The sequence below is a fragment of the Papio anubis genome, chromosome 3, assembly GCF_008728515.1.
Source record: "Papio anubis isolate 15944 chromosome 3, Panubis1.0, whole genome shotgun sequence".
Lineage (NCBI taxonomy): Eukaryota > Metazoa > Chordata > Mammalia > Primates > Cercopithecidae > Papio > Papio anubis.
The window spans coordinates 94,921,230-94,943,714 of record NC_044978.1 but is presented as its reverse complement, the minus strand read 5'-3'; the positions used below and the strand labels follow the sequence as shown (position 1 = coordinate 94,943,714).

General features: G+C 36.7%; 1 protein-coding gene and 1 pseudogene across 4 annotated transcripts in view; both read right to left on the bottom strand.

The window, feature by feature from the left end:
* Positions 1 to 9,710: 9,710 nt before the first annotated feature.
* The window catches only part of SLAIN2 (SLAIN motif family member 2), a 78,882-nt gene continuing 66,107 nt past the window's right edge, over positions 9,711 to 22,485 (bottom strand). For all 4 annotated transcript variants that reach the window (XR_002522118.2, XR_002522119.2, XM_003898658.4 and 1 more), the window contains 2 exons: positions 13,684 to 14,002; positions 9,711 to 12,717 (listed from right to left, as the gene is read on the bottom strand). Coding sequence is in view for 2 of the 4 variants with exons in the window: in XM_003898658.4 (XP_003898707.1) it covers positions 12,651 to 12,717; positions 13,684 to 14,002 (386 nt within the window). In the remaining 2 variants the exon portion in view is untranslated. The remainder of the gene's footprint in view (positions 12,718 to 13,683; positions 14,003 to 22,485) is intronic.
* On the bottom strand, positions 19,956 to 21,108 carry LOC108585913 (annotated as a pseudogene).

Below are 22,485 nucleotides of genomic sequence, written 5' to 3'. Positions count from 1 at the left end.
TATGCATCTGGCAAAGGACAAGTATCCAGACTCTATAAGGAACTTAAACAAATCAAAAAAAAAAAACCAACCCCATTAAAAAGTGGGCAAAAGACATGAACAGACACTTCTCAAAAGAATACATACAAGTGGCCAATGAGCATGAAAAAATACTCAACATTACTAATCATTAGGGAAATGCAAATCAAAACCACAATGAGATACCATCTTACACCAGTCAGAACAGCTATTATTAAAAAGTCAAAAAATAACAGATGCTGGCGAAGTTGCCAAAAAAGAGAATGCTTATACACTATTGGTGGGAATACAAGTTAGTTCAACTTCTTTGGAAAACAGTATGGAGATTTGTCAAAGAATTAAAAATAGAACTACCATTCAATCTGGCAATCCCACTACTGGGTGTCTACTCAAAAGAAATCGTTCTATCAAAAAGATACATGCACTTGTATGTTCATCACAGCACTATTCACAATAGCATTTATATATTAATACATTTATATTATTTATATTATTAATATATAAAAATTATATATATAAACGAAATCAACTTAAGTGTCCATCAACAAATGACTGGATAAAGAAAATGTGATATACATACACCACAGAATACTACACAGTCATAAAAAAGAAAAAATCATGTCTTTTGCAGTCACATGGACGCAGCTGGAGGCCATCATCTTAAACACAGAAACAGAAAATACTGCATGTTCTCATATATAAGTGGGAGCTAAACAATGGGTACATATGGATAAAAAGATGGGAAAAGTAGACACTGGGGATTCCAAAAGGGGAGAGGTGGAAAAACCACCTACTGGATACTATGTTCGCTATTTGGGTGATGGGTTAAATAGAACCCCAAATTCCAGCATTATGCAAGACACTCACATAACAAATCTACACATGTACCCCCTGAATCTAAAATAAAAGTTGAAATTATATAAATAAATATATAAACAAACAAGACACCTTTGCCAGGTGCAGTGGCTCATGCCTGTAATCCTGCAACTGGGGAGATTGAAGTGGGAGAACTGTTTGAGTCCAGAAGTCCAAGGTTACAGGGAGTTGTGATCGTGCCACTGCACACCAGCCTGGGTGACAGAATGAGACTCAAAAAACCACATCTTCATCTCATATTTCTATAAACCACCTTAAATCCTTCTGGGGACAAAACTGGCTTAAAAAAAAATTCAGTTGCTGCAATTGAGCGTCATATATGGATCTAAACTTTCTGGCAACAGGGACAAAAATGCAAACATAACAAATCACATAGGTCTTGTATTGAAGGAGAGCCCCAGTTCCTCAAAAGAGACAATGATTTTTCCAGATACTGCATTCTAGAAAAAAATTCTCACATGGGCCTTTATATAGGGGATATTGAGTCACATAATGAACAATGCTCTTGATAATTTTACACCAGAGGCAGAAGCAGCTTTTGTTCTTCACAAACCCTCGATAAAGCCAAATGCATAATATTAGAGTAAAATTCATGAAAATGTTTCTTGTGGTGCAAATATAAAACTTATGATGCCATAATGGAGAAGGCTGAAACAAGGAAGAGTGCATGCACAGACCACATTGAACTCATTTCATTAAGTAAAACAGGTTTTTTGAGGGGAGCAAGGAAGACAGTGGTTCTATTTCTCTTTTACTGTTTGAAAAAGCAGTGCGTATACATATGGATACGATAAAGAATTCAAATGGGGCTAGGTGGGGTGGTGTGCACCCCTAAGTCCCAGCTACTCAGGAGGCTGATGTGGGAGGATCGCTTGAGCCCAGGAGTTCAAGGCTGTAGTGAGCTAAGATCACGCTACACTCCAGCCTGGGCAACAGACCCTGCCTCTAAAAAAAGAAAAGAAAAAAAAGAATTAAAATACTCAGGTAAAATGCTGGTTCCTTATCTTCTTACCACTGTTAGCTGTGTCTCCCACTCCCCTCTTCACAGGTAACCAGTTACCTGTTTCTTTTGTATCCCTTCAGAGGCAGTCATTGCTAACAGAGCAAACATGACACACTTTTTATTCCAAATGGCATCTTTGGCACCTTGTTTTTACTTTTCGTGATGTATCATGGGTGTCTTTCCACATCATTACATAGAGTTATATCTTGATCTTGGTAATGGGTGCCTAATATTTCAGTGAATGTTTCATAATTTAACCAGTTTCCTATTGAGGGACATTTAAGTCCAGCCTTGTTTGTCCACAAATAATACTATAATACATATTCTTGTATTCTTATCTATACAAGCACATATGCAGGTATATTCATAAGATAGATTATTAGAAGTAGAATCACTGGATCCAAAGTACATTCTTTATTATTATTATTATTTTTTGTAGAGATGGGGTCTACTATGTTGCCTAAGTTGGTCTCAAACTTCTGGCCTCAAGCAATCCTCCAGCCACTGTAGCCAGGCCAAAGGTATGTTTTAAATTTTGTTAAGTGTTTCAAGTTGCTCTCTAGAGACTCCCAACAGCAATGCTTTCATTCAATAAATATTTGTGTGCCTACCATGTGCCAGGCACTGGTCTAAGTATTTGCCAAGAATTGATAAACAAAAATGATCTCTGCCTCCAAGAACCATATATGGTATACACACATGCGGGTGTGTGTGGGTGTGTGTGCCGCGTGGAGGGAGAAGAGAAAGTTGGCATAATAATGAGTTAATTATATGGGATGCTAGGTGATAAGTGCTATGGAAAAGAGAGTTTGGTTTAAAAAAAAAAGATAAGCTGGGGGAGGGGCTGAGTCACAATTTTCACTGAGGTGGTGACACATGAGCAGACTTGAAGCAGGTAAGGGACTCGACATAATGGCATCTGGGGCAAAGAGTGTCTCAGCAGAGGAAACAGGCAGTGTTTTCTTGGGTCTCTGGTGGGAATGTGCTTGAGGCCAGGAACCAGGAGCCAGGGAAGCTGAAATGGAGTGGAGTGAGGGAGATAATGCCAGAGAAATAAGTGGGGGGAGCAATAGACATTTTGGCTTTTACAATAAATACTTGGTGAGCCCCTGGAGGATTTGAGATGAGGTTTGACATGACTGAATTACATTTTAAAAGGATCACTTGTGGCTGTGTGGGAGTGAGGGTTGAGGCAAGGAAGTGGTTAGAGTCTGTATATATTTTGAAGGTAGAATCAATGAGATTTATTTACAGATTGGTTAGGTGTGTATGGAGACAGAGCAAGAGAGTGAGTGAGGGATAAGAGATACAAAGAATGACTCCAAAATTGCTATTAGCTGAGATGAATGAAGTAGGTTTGCAAGATCAGAATTGCAGCTTTGCACAGGTACACTCTGAGCTGTCTAATATCCAAATGAAGACACTGAGAAGGCAGTTTGGTATGTGAGTCTGGGGTCTCCAGACATACAACAAATGGTTTCTAAGCCATGAAACACTGCAAGAGTGTAGACAGAGTAGACAGAGAGGTGGACCAAGGACTGGGTACTGGGACACAACAAATTAATAACTACAAGACTAAACTTAAGAAACCCCTGGTGGAACTGATAAGAGGTATGGAGGGGAAAGAGTGAGGGAGGGAAGGTGACAGAGAGAGATCCAAATACTAACACATGGAATGAAGGGGTCATCACTTCAGATCCTGCATTCATTAAAAAGGGTTACAAACAACTTTACTAAAATCTATCTATCTATCTATCTATCTATCTATCTATCTATCTATCTATCTATCTATCTATCTACTATCTATCTATCCGAGAGACACCTCAATGTAAAATCAGACAAATGATTTGAAAGAGACTTCACAACAGAGAATACCCAAATGGATGCACTTGGACACTGGAAAACAATACAAGTAAGAACCTTTTGAGAGCCAATTTACCATTGGATTCCAATAACGCAACTGTTAGACCTTCAATATTGCCCTCAGGTTTCTGAGGCTCTGCTCATTTTTTGAATTTTTTGTCTCTGTTCTCCAGATTGAATAAATGGTATTGCTGTCTTCCACTTCTTGACTCTTCTGCCATCTTCAGTCAGCTGTTGAATCCATCAAATTTAAATACCTTTACATATCTTTTCAGTTCTAAAATTCCTATTTGGTTCTTATTTTTTCTACTCTCCTGAGGACTTCTTTCCTTTCATAAGAGTGCTATTCCACGCTATAATAGCTGCCTTAAAACTGGTAAGTCCAACATCTGGATCATATTGGTGTTGACATGTCTTTTTTCTTGAGAATGTATCACATTTTCCTGGTTCTTTGTACGCCAGGTAATTTTAGATTAAATGCTGCACATTCTGAATATTATAATTTAGACTCTAGGTCTTGTCAAAATATTCTGGAGAATGTTGATTTTTGTTTAACAATAAACCCATATAGGTTCATACTGAAAGTTTTCTGCCATCTTCTGTGGCTGTGGTTCCCAGTTGTTTTCAAAGGGTGATATTATATTGGATCAATCTTAACATGTACTGCTCAGTAATCTGTGTCTTGGCCAGTGGTTTAAATTGTACGTTAGTTCCTAAAGCCTCTGCTGTGCTGCTTTGGGTCTGTCCTAAGTATGTAAGCTTAGAGCTTGTACTAATTAACACATACAAAAAAGGGATTCCTTCTGCTTTGTTCTCTCTGGTTTTCCCCATCATGCCCTAAGATAGCCCATTCCTCTGTCCTCTGACCAGAAACAAGGGTTTTGCTTGGAATTTTAGTTCCATCACTATTACTATGCAGTTCCCACTCCTCAGGCCACCCTCAGAACAGAGAGTAAATAGAGAAAAATCCAGATGACCTCCACAGTCTTCAAGACTGCAAAGGCTCTTTTCCCATTTCCTTTGCCCAGAGAGAGTGCTTCCATCCATTTTAACTGTTGGCACCACTTGCTAGCACAGCTTACCTGAGGGCTTACCCACGGCAAGCCATGAGAGAAAACATAAAAACCTGGGGATTTCCCCTGACGTTCTCTAGCTTCCAGGAACTCCTTTTGCTGATCTTTTGGGTTTTTCCTCAAAGTTTAATCTGCCAGAGGTGCCTCTGTGACAGCTCTTCTGGGTGCCCTCCCTTGGCTCAGGGTCAAGAAAGAAGAGGGGAGAAATGAGAAGTTCACCCCTGTATGGGTCTTTTCTGCAGGTTTGACTCTGTCTTCTATCCTACTGCTACCCCCCACCCCTACCCCCAGTGTTCTCAGTTGTCTTCTACATTTTGTACAGAATTTTTAGTCAGTGGGAGAGGCTTCAGTGGACTTATGTCATTTTGACTATACTGAAATCCAAAACTGCATTACTTTAAGAGCTCCAAACTGGAAACACCACAACTGTCCTTGACATGAGAATGGACCAACTGTGATATATTTATACAATGGCATATAACAGCAGCAATGAAAATGAACAAATTACAATGACATCAGCGACATGGGTGAATCTCACATTATTTTTGTTTAGTGGCTAAGAGAAAATCATTTTTAGCTTTCAAAGAAAAAATTAGCCTTCAAAGAAGAAAAAATACAAATTGTATGGTTTTACTTACATAAAGTTCAAAAGTAGGCAAAACTAAATTACAGTCATGTGTCGCTTGACACAGATACATTCTGAGAAATGCATTGGTAGGTCTGAGTTCACCCTTGTGGGAACATCAGAGTGTACTTACACAAACCTAGATGACTGCCCATTACACACCCAGGCAATATGATATAGCCCTAGGCTACAAACCTGTACAACATTTAACTGCACTAAATATTGTAGGCGACAGTAGCACAGTGGTAAGTATTTGCATATCTAAACATAAAAAAAGTACAGTGAAAATACCGTATAAAAGATAAAAGATGAGATACCTGTAAAGGGCACTTAACATGACAGAGCTTGCAGAACTGCAAGTTGCTTGAGGTGGGTCGGTGAGTGAATGTGAAGGCCTAGAACATTACTATACTTATAAAACACTGTACTTAGGCTACACTCAATTTATAAATTTTTTTCTTTAATAATTAACCTTAGGTTACTGCAAGGTTTTTATCTTATCACTTATAGTTTTCACTTTTTGACTCTTTCATAACACTTAGCTTAAAATACATTGTATGGTTGTTCAAAATTATTCTCTTTATATCTCATTCTATAAACATTTTTCCTTAAAAAATTTTTTTGTTGAAAACTAAGACATGAACACACATTAGCTTAGGCCTGCACAGGGTCAAAATCATCAATATTACTGTCTTCCACCTCCACATTTGTCCCACTGGAAGGTCTTCAGGGGTAACAAAATGCATGGAGCAGTCATCTCCTATCATAACAATGTTTTCTAGAATATCTCATGAAAGATCTGCCTGAGGCTGTTCACTTAAAAATGAGTACATTCTAAAATAACAATAAAGTATGGTAAATATGTAAACCAGTATCAAAGTTCTTTATTATCAAGTATTATGCGCTATACTTCTATGACTAGCAGCGCAGCAGGCTTGTTTATACCAGCATCAGCACAAACATGTGAGTAATGAATGCATTGGGCTATGCCACTAGGTGATAGAAATATTTCAGTTCCATTATAATTTTGCTGGAGTATTGACCTATAGGCAGACCATGTTGACTTGAGATGTTGTATAATGCATTGATGCTTTACAACGTTAGAAGTCAGAATAGCTGTTAACTTTTTTCTGAGAGATGGGGGTCTCACTATGTTGCCCAGGATGGTCTTGAACTCCTGGGCTCATGTGATCCTCCTACCTCAGCTTCCCAAAGTGCTGGAATTACAGGTATGAGTGACCCCACCCAGTCAGTAACTGTTATCTTTGTAGAGGAGGAAGGAAGTAGTGATTGTCAAATGACACTAGGAGAGTTTTTGGGGTGCTGTGAACATTCTATTTTTTGTCTACATGGTGATCACACATGTAGTAATTTAATTCCTTGAGCTGACCATTTGAGTTGCATGAACTCTTCTGTACATACTTTATGTATCAATTTTAAAAACGTTTGAAAAATTACCTCTTCCTTCTGTTTGCAAATGACAGAACCCTACTTAAACTGGTCAGTGTACTAAGGGGCATCTTTAAAGAGCATACCAAGATGCCTAGTGGAATCCACGGACAGGAATAATACAGAACCTCATGAACAATTGAGCCAGAAGCTCAAATACTACCAGAAACTTCTCTTCTTACTACAAATGTTTCCTCCAGGTCAGTGACCACTGACATGGTATAATCATTTTATGTAATATGCACTGAGACATTTGTGATGTGCACCTACTGTATTGCTTGCTTAAGACCTTGCCTACTTTCTGGGGACAGTACCACCCTCAGGGATAATGGTCTTTCCCCATTCCATCCATATGATTTTCACAGTAGGAAACCATAGCTAGTGTTCTACCTTAACCCCAATCCTCTAGCCACAGTCAATTAGTCCAGTAATGTGCACCTGACCTGCCCTGGGAACCCTATCCCTAGAATTTTGGGACTTGGAAACTCTCGGGAGTACAGTGCAGAAATCTGTTTTAATAGCCCTTCAGGTGACCAAGTTTAAGAACTCTACTAGAGACTAGTTTAACTCTTCATTTGGTTGCGCCTGTTATTTCTTTAAAGGTATTTTAAAACTGGCATTGTACTCAATCAATACTGTCAATTCGTGGTAGATGGGAGGCAGGGGCGGTGGTGGGGAGCATTCAAGTATCAATAAAGGATATGATATGAAGGATTAAAATAATACAGTTTGGAAAAGGTTTAGAATATTTACATACTCTTTCCAGAACTAAATGGCTTTTTGTAGCAGCAGAATCCATCTAAATCATGGTAGTTATGAATTCAGACTTAAGAAAAAGTTAACTGTCAAGCATAAATGATTACAATTTTAGAAGGAAAAAGAAACAAATACATTATCTTCAAATTTAAGTGACTGACTACCTATTAAGTACTTTTTCTTCTTTATAATTTACTATATATTTCTCAAATTTCAGTATGTAGAGGCTGGGCATGGTGGCTCATGTCTATAATCCCAGCACTTTGGGAGGCTGAGGTGGGAGAATCGCGTGAGCCCAGCAGTTCGAGACCATCCTGGGCAAAATAGTAAGACCTGATCTCTTAAAAAAAGAAAAAAAAAAGTTTTTCTCTTTAGGAAACTAAAAGTCAATAGTCTGTGATAGTACCACAGCAGGTAAAAATACAACAGCAGCTACAACAGTGGGTGGATCAATTGAAGTCAGGAGTTTGAGACCAGCCTGACAAACATGGTGAAACTTGGTTTCTACTAAAAATACAAAAATTAGCTGGGCATGGTGGTATGCACCTGTAGTCCCAGCAACCTGGGAGGCTAAGACAGGTGAATTGCTTGAACCCGGGAGGCAGAGGTTGCAGTGAGCCGAGATCATGTCACTGCACTCCACCAGCCTGAGCAACAGAGCAAGACTCTTTTTTAAAAAAAAAAAAAAAAGTATAAATTGTAAAAAACCAATTAATGTTATAAACAACACAAACAATACATATGATACTATTATTAAGAAATATCTAAAATCAGGAATTAAGATATATGCCAAGCTTTCAACAGCAGTTAATGTATACTTCTGTGCAAAAGCAAACACATGTCAACATTTTTACATAAGAAACATTTATTTAAAAGAAACATTTTCTCATTTAAAAAAAAAAAAAAAAGACCTACCCTTCCATTTAACATGTTATAACCATGTGAAGGACAGTGCTTCAATATTTCCGGATGATGGGATTGCAGGCAACTATCATTTTTCACCTTTATACTTTTTAATATTTTTAGTTTATGTTCTACAGCAATGAGTTTCTATTACTTTTGAAATCCGAAGAAAAAGATTTTTTTCTTACTTTTAAAGAGAAAACATTAAGATGACTTAATGTAGATAATTTGTTTGAAACTGGCATTCAGTTAACACAGTTTTTAACCAATTTGTATTACAGCAAATAAGGCCGATGAGTATAATCGGTTTCATTTTCAGACTGGTAAGCAGAGGGCCAATTTAGCCACCCAAGACTTATATTTAGGATCATTCAAAATACATTAGTGGTTGAACCTCCATATGGGTTCTTCTGTTGCACTGAGTATGTAACAGATTTAAATTTCTCATATATTGATTTATAATACAAGTATAGTGACATTTAATTTTAAATGGCTCTTCAAGTCTTTAGACTGACTTGAGAGAAAAAAACAGAAGGGTGTCTTTTTTCCCCCTCTCATCAGTATTAATCTAATTGTAACATGTAATATTATTTTAATGGTAATTATTCTAATTGTAACATGTAATTGCAAAGCAAGTATCTCCTAAAGGAATATGGAGAATTCATTAAACAGTGTACAGTTCTTGATTTTTCCATTCATACAAGAAAAAATATACGTGATCACCTAAATATTTGCATTTGGCATGAAAATACATTAATCATCCCTCTTGGAAACTCGCAATAGCTTTTTGCTTGTTTTTTCTAACTAGATATCATATATAGTTATGATGTAGGCAAATGCTAGCTTTTTCTAACTAGATATCAATTCACAGCAGGTGAAAAAGTTCCAAGAACAAATCAATTTAGAGTAAACTATAAATTTCCTCCAAGTAAAATCCATAAATGAAGTAACTCTGACAGAGAAAATGTAAGACATAAATCCAACCCCATGAAGACTAAGCCTGAAAGGGCAATATGATTTGGGTTTCTGTGTTTAAAGAAAAACTCAACTGAACAATTTATTAAAACCAAGTGTAGGCAAATGAGAGAAAAAAAGGAATCTTACCATATCCAGAGATTAATTAAACAATTAAAAAATATATAAATTTAATAATAAACATTATGGTCAGGCTGTTTATTAAGGAGGCAACCACATATACAAGTTCGGCTATAGAAATGTTTGCAAATCAAACGTCATGTGATCTAAAAGGACCATGCGTAACGTCAAAAATGGACACCTGTACATTCAATAAAAAGTTAATTTAAACATACATAGTCTAGATCATTCTAGAGTTATACAAACATCTGGGGCCACGTATGTATCTAATTTTCTTTCAAAAAAACTTTTTTTCTTATAAAAGTGATGTATTGAGATAATTTTAAAAAGTATCTGACAATTATGAATGGTCCCCAGTTTTACAAAATGTGATTTCCAGGATACGAAACTGAAAAAAAGTCAACTCTTCAGAGAGTGTTTTATATTATACAAACAAGTTTTGTAGAAAAATGATCCAGCAAATGCTTAAGAATATTTATATTTTTTTCCAATTCTTTACACTTTTATTAACACACTTACAAAAAATAACATTCAAACACTGAGAAAATTAAATAACTTTGGAAGCAGAGCTCATTGTTTTCTGCTTACACGTAAGTGACAATTCTGGGCTGTTGGCACAAAATAATCAACATTCATAAAACCCTTACTACTATATATCAAACATAAGTTAAAATCATAGGCACTAGTTTATCAAATCCACATTTCTTCTGTAAGACTAACCACAGTAAATCCTTAGATTTTCCCAAACAGAAAAATTGCGATATACAAAGGCTTTCTAGTTAAAAGGCAATTTTTCTCTTTAGGAAACTAAAAGTCAACAGTCTGTGGTAGTACAAAAGCACGTAAAATAATACTTTACCAAACTCAGATCCAAAATACGTTTTAACAAGTGATGAAATATTTTAATAAAAAAAAATAGACATTTTTTTCTGTTGCAGCCATTTCAAAACAAAGTTAAATAACCTGAATACTCTTTTGAAACTGATTATCTAACTTAAAAAACGTAATGTGTTTCATAATAGGTAAAATTCCTTTCAATTATTAGATTGCAGCATATATATTTTTTGAAATGTTGTACTGAAAACTGAGACTTGTTTTGCTTTTGTACGTGGTTTTTAAAAGAGACAGTAGCTAGTTCTTTTTTTTTTTTTTTACTTACTTAGACATGAGATACCCCCCTCCCAAAAGAAGATGCTTTAGCTTCCTTTGAAAAGCAACATTTTTCAGTTCATTATCATGTAGAATTCTGCGCCATCCTTTCCTGACCCACCCCATCACCCTCAAATTCAAGGATAAAGTTTCTTCTTTGCGTTAGACACCAAATACATATTACTGGCAGTTTCAATCTCCAGCTGCTTGTGCTAAATGAATGACTTTCCACTGGTCAAGTTGACAGACTACCATGGTGTCAGTCATGACAGAATGGAGGTCCTGATTTTAAGTTTTTATCATTCTTTCAACCTACCAACCTTAATGCCATCATGAATATCAAGCCTTCCATTTTCTCTCTTCCAATTTCTTTTGCCAACTTACGGAATGTCTTTGATGAACAGGAAATGAACTTACATTCAAATCTCTAAAAGTTTTTAGATGACCTAAGTGACAATATCTTAGAGCTGTTCAAATTAAGGATTTAAAAACAGACCTCATAATAAAAAATGAGAGGCCTGCTACAGAAGGAAGTTTTACTCTGGTAATAGTCTGATAAAATTGAAATAGGTGATTTCAAGGATTTATTAAGAGCCATTAGAGACCAAGTATTTATCAGGTTAGAGTCATATGTAGTAGGTTTGTTACCAAAAATGCAAAAATTAATATAAGGCAGAATCTAAGTCAAAAGGGAAAGAATTTTCAATAGATGTTTTATACGGTTACTCAGTTTAAAGTGGATCAACTTAAGTAGGATTTAGCAGGCTATATTTTCCTACCACATAATAGATCATTATGCCATGTAATAGCAACAATACAACTGTCATCACCAGAGATTTTGTAGGTTAAGTGCATAGATTTTTTTCCCCCTCTCTCTCATTGTATGGTTTTGTTCCAGGTTGTAAGCACTGAGGTGGTGTTGTATCAAGAATAAAGACACACACTACTTGTTCTTTCCTATCATGAAAACCTGCTAACAGAAATAAGATCTCTTAGTTCTGTAAAGATAACAGCATGCGAAGAAGTTGGCTTCAACAGCAAAGGCCATCTTTCCTGAGCCAGGAACTATAAAGTTCAGAAAGATTGTACAACTGATATTAAGCCCTTTTGGCAATCAAAACAAACACACAGAAGTTCGATGTGTCAATGCAACATGATGGATGCGTGCTGTAACACTATCTGGTGGTGGTGATACGTGAGCTACATCCAAAACTTAAGATTAAATGACAATTTTTCTAATGAATCTGCAAAAATAATTTCTGAAATTCTCCCAAATTTAGGAATGTTTTAAATCTCTAGCCCAGGTTTCTTTCCTCCCACCCCCTAATCTCAATCTGTAGTTTCCTGGTGTACTAGTGAAACATTTTAGATAATTAGTCAGAATATTAGTTCTCATTAACACAAATATTTATTGATACTATTTATACAGTAAATTAGGTTGAATGTGAAGTTTTGGATAGCTTGAATTCACCATTTTCTTGTGCACAAATGGGCATTTTTCTCATTTACAAATGGGCATTTCTCTTTGGCATCCATTAAGTATTTGCCCAGATATTGGCCTCTGTCAAATATGTTAAAAAAATCAACCTAGTTTCTATTAAACAAAACTAAAAGTGATTCTATGGAGAGTGATTGTATGATTACCAAACACATCTGATGTTAAATGTCATTAAAGTGCTGTTTGATGATCTCTGTCAGTTTGTGCTAATTAAGACAGAGAGGGCTGGGATTTTATAAATCCCAAGAGTCTTATCTGAACAGTCTGCATATAAAAGTTGTTTTTTAGCCTGGTGAAGGGTATCCATGAAGCCGTGGACTTCTGCATTCTTGTCTTTGCTGGTCAATAACAGCCATCTTTCCAACTGTCATCTTTCATGCTACCATAGGTTTTAGGAGCTGGCAAGGATCTGAAATAAAGCAATTTTGTAATTAAAATTTGATAAATGTCTTTATGAAATATTACCATACTATCTCACACATATATTAATTACTCTTCAGGTGGCATCATGATCCCATGAAGGCTGTACCAAGGCAAAAGCTCTAAACAGGTACTAGTACAACCTCCCAACACTCTGCATTTTCACAACTTCCAAGTTTTAGTGGACAACAGATGACTTCCCATTTTGTTAACATAGCTACTATATCAAAGAAAGGAAAAGATGGTCTCACCTTTTCTCAAGCACATAGACAACCAACCTTATCATTTACTTATTATTTTGAGAGGCAGAATGATGAATGTGATATTAGAAGCTCAGAGTCAGCATCACTAGAAAGGCAGCATGGAATAGTGATTAAAAGAGCTCCGAAGTCAGACATACTTGGAACTCATAGTTTTATTAGCTATGTGGCCTTAGGCAAATTACTTAATTTCATTAAATAGGTTAGACTCTCTGAGGGTAAAACTTAGACTCTACATTTATATAAATCTCATAGATAATTCTGAATTGTAGAATAAGGGTTTGAAAACCATGCTTATAGATTATACTCAGACTTAGTAGCTATAAGTTTTATCTTAAATATCACTCTATATTCTAATATACCTTTATCATCTTCATTGAATATAATTCTATTCAAAATGAATGAATATCACAATCAAATTGAGTGGTTCTAACAAATTTTTTCTAGGGGTCCTCTGAGATGCTTAATCATGTTAGGCAACTGGACACATTTAATCTGAACCAAAATGGTAGAAGTCCCAAATGAGGATTTCTTTAAAACAATGTAGTAATGTTTTATTCAAATTGTATTAAAACTCTGGTGGGAATCCACCATGACTTTCTGTTTACTATCAAACATAGAGATGAAGCTAATTAATTCCAGTCTATCCACTTTCAGGTACTCAAGAATGCTGAAACAGAACATTTGCCACTTACCTGCGAACAGGCTGTGCAAGTTTGCTGCGAGGCACTGGTATGCCCCCAGCAGAAGGGGCACTGGGTCTGGGCAAGCCACTTCTCATTGCAGTTGTCCCTGCGGGTCTGGTTAGAGTAGCGCTGTTGATATTGCTGGGAGGATTTGCTGAGACTGTGTTCTGAACCACAGGAGGCCCAGGTGAGGAGGTGGTTTGTGTGAGCTGTGTTATTTCTTGGCTACCAGGAGAACCAGAGCCATGGTTACTAAATGCTTTCACTGGTTGCCGAAGAGCCAAAGGAGATGGTGCTGCAGGGGAACGGAATTTGCCTGGAGAAGGTACTGTGGAATAGCAAAGAAAAGTCAATTTTTGAGTGGAAATATATATATATATATATATATATATATATGAAACCATTGCTTTAACTTACAACTGATGATTAGTCACTAGTAGTCAGGAAACTTCATAGCAATGCAAAAAATAAAAGCTATTCCTGGGCTACTAAAAGAAAAAAATGTAACTGTGAATTCTAAATAACCAAGTACTTAAAGAGGATTACAACTGTCTTTGACAACAGTATTTTAAATAGGTCAGCTTGGAACGCATAACACCAGAAGAGAAAAGGCACTGCAGGATTCTGTCTCACTGTAGCAACTAATCTGGGCCACATGTGAATGACCATTCTAGAGGTGAAAAACAGACTGACTATCCAATTGTTGTCTAGAATTTGAAACATATTTCCCCCGAAAAGAAACATTCATGTAAACATGTATCAAGTATCTGGAGGCTCTATGTCCAAATCCCACATTATTGACACTGTAATTAAAAATTTAGAAACTAAAAATCATTTTTAAAAAGTGCTACCATTGCTGTGCTTCACAAAGCACAACGTGATGAAAAAACAAACAAAAAGGCAGCCGGTGACATGCACCCATAATCCCAGCTACTCAAAGCTGAGGCAGGAGAACTGCCTGGACCTGAGGGGCAGAGGCTGCAGTTAGCCAAGATGAAGCCACTGCACTCCGGCCTGGGTGACAGAGCAAGACTGTTTCAAAAACAAAAAAGAAGATCAGGTGCAGTGGCTCACACCTGTAATGCCAGCACTCTGGGAGCCCGAGGTGGGCGGATCACCTGAGGTGAGGTGGGCGGATCACCCGAGGTCAGGAGTTCGAGACCTGCCTGGCCAACATGATGAAAACCCGTCTCCACTATAAACACAAAAATTAGTCGGGTGTTGTGGTGCATGCTTGTAGTCTCAGCTACTCAGGAGGCTGAGGCAGGAGAACTGCTTGAACCCAGGAGGAGGAGGTTGCAGTGAGCGGGGACTACGCTATTGCATTCCAGCCTGGGTGACAGAGCGAGACTCTGTCTCAAAGGAAAAAAAAAAAAAAAAGGAAAACAGAAAAAAAGCTTATGTCCACACAAAGACTTGACTACAACTTTGTAACAGCCAAAGACTGAACAAAGCTCAAATGTCCATCAACAGGTGAATGGATAAACAATTTGTAGCATAACCACACAACAGAATACCACTCAGCAATAAAAAGGAGTAAACTACTGATGTATACAACAAAGATGAATCTCAAAAATTTTGTTGAATGAAATGAGTGCCAGACACAAAACAGTCCATGTGTATACACACACACACACTGTAAAATGTTGTGTTATAAAGAAATTTGAGGAAAGTCAAATCTAATTTATGGTAACAAGAAGCAGATCAAATGTTTGTTGGAGGTTGGAAGCAACCTTGGGAAATTCTACCAAATGTTTAAGAATGAACACAAATTCAACATAATCTCCATCACAAAATAGGAGAGAACATGTCCCAATTGATTTTTACGAAGCCAGTATTACCGAGATACCAAAACTAGAAAAGGACAGTACCAAAAAAGAAAACTTCAGATCAATATTGCTTACAAATACAGATGTAAAAATCCTTAAGAAAATATTAGAAAATAGAATCCAGCAATATATAAATAGATTTATATGCCATGACTAAGTAGGATTTATTCCAAGATGCAAAGTTTGGTTCAATATTTGAAAAACAATCAGTGTAATCCACAGTAACAGGATAAAGAAGAAAAATCACAGAATCGTAACAGTGGACTCAAAAAAAGCATCTGACAAAATTCAACAGTAATCAAAAAAATTCTCCGAAAAATGGAAATAGGGAAAATTTCCTCAACCTCATAAAGAACGTCTACAAAAACCCTACAGTTAACATTATACTTAATGAAGAAAGATTGAATGTGCCTTCCCTAAGACCAGGAACAAGACAAGAACATATGCTCTCACCAGTAGAAATTCTAGCCAGTGCAATAAGCAAGAAAAAAAAAAAGAAGAAGGATGGAGGGAGAAGGAAGGAGAAGGAAGGAGGAAGGAGAAAGGAGGAGGAAGGAGAAAGGAGGAGGAAGGAGGAGGAAGAGAAGAGGAGCAGGAAGAGGAGGAGGAGAAGAAAAGAAAGAGAGAGAGAGAGAGTGTGTGAGAAAGAAAGAAAGAAAGAAAGAAAGAAAGAAAAAGAAAGAAAGAAAGAAAGAAAGAAAGAAAGGAAAGAAAGAAAGAAAGAAAGGAAAGAAGGAAAGAAGGAAAGAAGGAAAGAAGGAAAGAAGGAAAGAAGGAAAGAAGGAAAGAAGGAAAGAAAGAAAGAAAGAAAAGAGAAAAGAAAAAAAGAAAAATAAAAGGCACACAGGTTAGAAACTGTCCCCATGATGTCTACACAGAAAATCCCAATGAATCTATACACACACACACACTTCTAGAAATAATAAGTGAATTCAGTAAGGTCACGGGACTGGATAAAAATACAAACTCTGATTATGTTTCTATACACCAGCAACAAACATTAGAAATCAAGATTAAAAATACCATACCAATTGCATTGCTCGAAAAGAAAACCACTTACGTATGAATCTAATAAATCTCAGCCAATGTAAGTTTGCTGTGAAGAGCAAACGAGTAATAAATGTGTAAACTGTTAGTAAAATGTAAAATATTAAACAAATTGTAAGGCATTCTTATCTGTGGCTTTCTTATCTAAAGAATAGGGCTCCTTTAGCATGCTACAGATGAGTTTCCTAGAAAGATATTCAACAATGCCACAAAGAACAGTCTCCTAGGCTTTCCTTATAAATTAACTCAAACGTGTTATTACCCAAAATGTATTACCCAAATTGATATTGACAAGTTATAATTTCTCTTTACTCTTTTTGAATACCAAGAATTACACTCGAGTCAGGCATAATGTGAAGGAGAGCTATCTGCTCTGAGCAAAAATTAGAACTCTATTTATAAAAATGACATGACTAAGAATCCTAACCTTGATGTCTAAGTTATCTCCAAATTAGGATGAAGTGTAATAGAGAATTCATATCTTAAAATATTTTTTTCTTTCAATAAGTATTTAATAATTGTGCTAAGTTTGCTTTCTAATTAAGGTTTCTATAATTCAGGCATGCACTTAACCCTAAAATGAAAAAACTGAATAAATTATACATATCTTTTTAGCTTGATATTCACTGAATACAAAATGCTTTATAAAAATATATCCAACATGTACCTAGCAATACAAAAGTTAGATATTCCAAGTTGTCTTCACAGAGCAGTCTTCCTTCAAACTACAACTTCCATTAGCTGCATAATTTATAAAACCTATAAATGCCCAGTAAGTATATAGTAATAAAAATAAACACTGGTCATCATGACCAATGGGAAACATCATTTATTAAAACACATATGAATTCCGTTATTAACAAATGAAGGACAAAAATATCTCCTTGTTACCTATGCCTTACTATATTGTTATATCATTTCAATTATTCAATGGTCTCTACACTATCAATAATAATCACAATTTACTGAAACAATAAGTATTTAAAAATAAGTTCTGGCTGCTAAAGAAAAAGATGAATTAAATATGATTATCTCACTACAGAATTAAAGAATCCTTGTAAAAAAAAAAATTATTACTGACCATGTACTCTAACCCTCTCACTTCATGGACAAGGGAAATTACCACAACCACAGAAGCCAACTGAGCAAATAAATAGGAAAGTCAGGATGTCGTGTTATAAATGAACTGAACCCAGGTCTGCCGATTCCCAGATCAGCATTCTTTACCAGGAACCAAAAGAGAAACATCTCTGGGGGTAGAAACCAAAGTGTCATTATCAACATTTTTTAAATTTATTTTTTGAGACAGAGTCTCGCTCTACTGCCCAAGATGGAGTGCAGTGGCACAATCTTGGTTCACTGCAACCTCTGCCTCACAGGTTCAAACGACTCTCATGCCTCAGCCTCCCAAGTAGCTGGGACTACAGGTGCACGTCACCGGGTCTGGATAATTTTTGTATTTTTTGGTAGAGACGGGGTTTTGCCATGATGGTCAGGCTGTTCTCAACCTCCTGGCCTCTAACGTGATCTGCCCATCTCAGTTTTCCAAAGTGCTGCGATTATAAGTGAGCCATCGTACCTGGCCAAAGTGTCATTATCAACACTTTAATTTTCAACTAGACTCAGAAAGTTTATTTGTGGGGTTACTATCCTAGGCAGGTTTTATAAGGTATGACTCCAAAGCATATTAAAATGGCAATTGCTGACAAGTAACCATAAAAAAGACATAGAAGCCTTTGATTTCTTCTTCCATTAATGTACATGACTAGTATTTTTGTAAGCATACAAAAATTTTGTTAGTTATTAGAAAAATGTATTAAACATAAGAGGCAGAAAATGCCCCAAGAACAGGGCTTCAATACCTTTTCTTCCATAAATACAAAAAGATATATATGAATGCATAAGCTACCAGCAAACATTTACAGCTTAATCTTCGAATTTACTCTATTAAATAGAAAATAACTTTGGAACTGATCCTCTTCAAGATAACTGCCTCAACCTCAATAATGACTTTTAGAAATAAACTTTTTAAAAAGAAATATTTTTATTCAACTGAAAACTGTAACCACCCTTTGGGTACAAAAGCTGAGAGAGAGAGAGAAAATGTGTGTGTGTATATACAAACACACAATACAGGAACTATTAACATTCATTAGATATCTTCACCCTGACAGGGGAAGTTTTTAACAAAATAGCCACATTTCCAAAATTAGGGAATTGATTATGTATCAAAATATATGATATCAAGATTTATTGAGAGACACGTTAGTTTTAGTACACAGTATATATAAACAGCTGTACATCTATACCTATCTAACTTATTGTATTTTAGTTTAATAAATTATCTAACATATAACTAACCTTAGAGTATCTAGTGAGGAAAGGGGAAAATGTCAATGTCAAGATTAAGAAACATAATTATGAGGATTCTTGAAAGATGGTACCGGCATTGGTGTAATTTACGAATTTTCTCAACTCTCTCCATAAAAACATACAGAGCAACTAACTAGGAAGGTCAAACCAAAACCCATTTACAACAGCTACAGTAAAACCAGGTGATGGAATATCTCCATGAGCCCCAAAATACAAGTGGGTAGGAAGAAGCCACTGACAACTACAAGACCACATGAATTATCAGCATCTGTGCAGAAGGAAGTAGAGGAATATCTCAATGTCCTGAAAATTCCAAAATAACCAACAAGTACTCATATAAAAAAAATGCTGAACAGAAGCTGAACTGGGAGGAATTTGCACACTCCAATAGTGAGTGAGTACAAGAGGTCTACTGTAAGGTCTAGGAGGAACATGAGTGGCTATGAATTCTTAAAATTAACCAGTCAAATCCCTCTTCCAGGTAAAACTTCAAGCTAAGGGGAAAAAACCTCAGAAAATAATCCAAATAGAGCAGAACAGGGACATTCCAGATAAAGGAAAATGAAGTCCAGATAAAAGCAGGAAAGAGTTCAAAATCCCGTGAGGACAACTGGATATCCATGTACAAAAGAATGAAGTTGGACCCCTACACTTCACACTATTAAAAAATTAACTCAAAATGGATCACAGACCTAAATGTAAGAGCTAACCCTATAAAGTTCTTAGGAAACTCTCGCACCATCTCTAGGGAAGTAGTGAGAAAGGCAGATGCTGAGGACTAGGAAGGCTTTGAAGTTTCCCAGCCTACTTATCCTCCCCTTCTCAACAAGGAGAGCTGTTCCCTATTATCCCTCTCATCCAGTCATCCCTTAAACACACACATACACACACTCACTCACTAGTTAAAACAACAACGACAAAAAAAACACCAACGAAACAAAATTGCTTCAAGTATTCACGGTCAGGGGTCCTAGGCTGGGACCTGGGGTTATGGGTCAGCAATGGAAGAGGGAAGAGGAAAAGGAGGAGCCATCACTGTTTCTGCTATAGGGCTTCCTTCCTTGCTGCATTCTGCAGCAACTTTGTCTACCTTGTCTGCTGGCAACTGCACATATTGGACCACTAAGCCCCTAATGAAGATGTGAGGATATTTCTCAGGGTCTGTAACACTGATGTTAGTTAATTTGATGTTGAGACACTGATCCGCAGAATGGAAGGATCCACAGATATGCAGGTCATTCTTGAGTTCCAGATCCACATCCTTGCCCACAGGGACTGAAAAAGGAATAGAAGAGCATAGTCTTGGTGCTGGTGCTGCAGGCCAGACGGGGAGGAGGGCAGGATACCACAAACAGAGCCAGACTTGGGGAAGGGAAGGGCCGCAGAAAGCTCCAAGTACCGAAGGGGAAAATGCAGCGGATTCATGTAGCAGATTCATGTCTGGGAAGAGCAGGCAGGGTAGAGCAGAAGGGACAGGAGTAATGACTAGGGTTAGGCACTGATTTCTTATGACACCACAAGTGTGATCCATAAGATCAAAAATTGATAAATGATACTTCATCAAAATTAAAAATTTCTGTGCTTCAAAGGATACCATAAAGGAAGTGAAGAATAAGTCCACTGAGTAGGAGAAAATATTTACAAATCATGGATCTGATATGGGACTTGAATCCAGAATATATAAAGGAATGCTACTACTCAATTAAAAAAAAAAAAAAAAACAACCAGAGACAAAGAATTTGAATAGACATTTCTCCAAAGAAGATATACAAATGGCCAATAAGCACATGAAAAGATGCTCAACGTTAGTCATGCAAAATAAAAACTACAATGAGATTCCACTTTTATAACACTTCACCAGGATAGCTAAAATAAAAGACAATAAGTGTTACTGAGGAGATGGAGAAACTGGAACCCTCATATAGTGCTGGTGACATTCTAAAATGTTGTAGCCATTCTGGAAAACAGTTTAGCAGATCCTTAATATGTTAAACATAAAGCTACCATATGATCCAGTAATTCCACTAAGTATATAATCAAGAGAACTGAAAACATGTCTGTCCATGTAAACAACTGTGCATGAATGTTCAGAGCATTATTATTATTTTGAGATGGAGTCTTGCTCTGTCGTCTAGGTTGGAGTGCAATGGCATGATCTCAGCTCACTGCAACCTCTACCTCCTGGGTTCAAGCAATTCTCCTACCTCAGCTTTCCAGGTAGCTGAGATCACAGGCACCCACCACCACACCCAGCTAATTTTTGTACTTTTAGTAGAGACGAAGTTTCAATTTACCATGTTGGCCAGGCTAGTCTCAAACTCCTGACCTCAGGTGATCTGCCCACCTCGGCCTCCCAAAGTGCTGGGATTACAGGCGTGAGCCACCGGGCCTGACCACAGGATTATTCACAATAGGAATTTGTTTCCACAAAGAGTGGAAACAACTCAAGTATCCACCAAGTGATGAATGGATAAACGAAATGTGGTGCATCCACACAACGGAATATTTGGCAATAAAAAGGAACAAAGTACAGTTATGTGTCACTTAACGATGGGGATATGTTCTGAGAAATGACTCGTTAGGCAAGTTTGTCTTTGTAGGAACATCAGAGTGTACTTTCGCAAACCTAAATTATTTACGCTACTATACACCTAGGCTATAAGGAACAGCCGATGGCAGGGCCGGGGGAGGTGGAGATGGTTAATGGGTACAAAAAAAAATACAGAAAGACCTACTATTTGATAGTACAACCAGGTAACTATTGTCAACAATAACTTAATTATATATTCTAAAATACCTTAGAGTGTAATTGGATTGTCTGTAACACAAAGGATGAATGCTTGAGGGGATGGGGACCTGATTCTCTGTGATGTTATTACTTCACATTGCTTGCCTGTATCAAAATATCTCATGTGCTCCATAAATATACACACCTACTATGTACCCACAAAAAATTTTTAAAAATAGTATATGGCTCCTAGGCTACAAACCAATACAGCATGTTACTGTACTGAACACTGTAGGCAACTGTAACAGAAGGGCATTTGCATATCCAAAAATATCTAAACACAGAAAAAGTACGGTAAAAATGTTATAAAAGACAAAATACAGTAGATCTGTATAGGGCACTTGCCATGAATGGAGATTATAGAACTGAAGTTGAGTGCGTGGTGAGTAGAGTGTACCCTACTGCAAACTTTATAAACACTGCACACTTAGGCTACACTAAATTATTTTTCTTCAATAATAAATTAATCTTAGCTTACTGTAACTACTTTACTTTATAAACTTTAACTTAAAAACTTCTTGGCTCTTTTGTAATAACACATAGCTTGTAACACAAACATGTTGTACAGCTGTCCAAACATATTTTCTTTCTTTATATCCTTATTCTACAAGTGTTTTTTAATTTTAAATCTTTATTTAGTTTACTTCAATTTTTTTGGGGGGGCTAAAAACTGACAGAAACACACACATGAGCCTAAGCCTATACAGGGTTAGGATCATCAATATCACTATCTTCCACCTCCACATCTTGTCCCACTGGAAGGTCTATGATGTT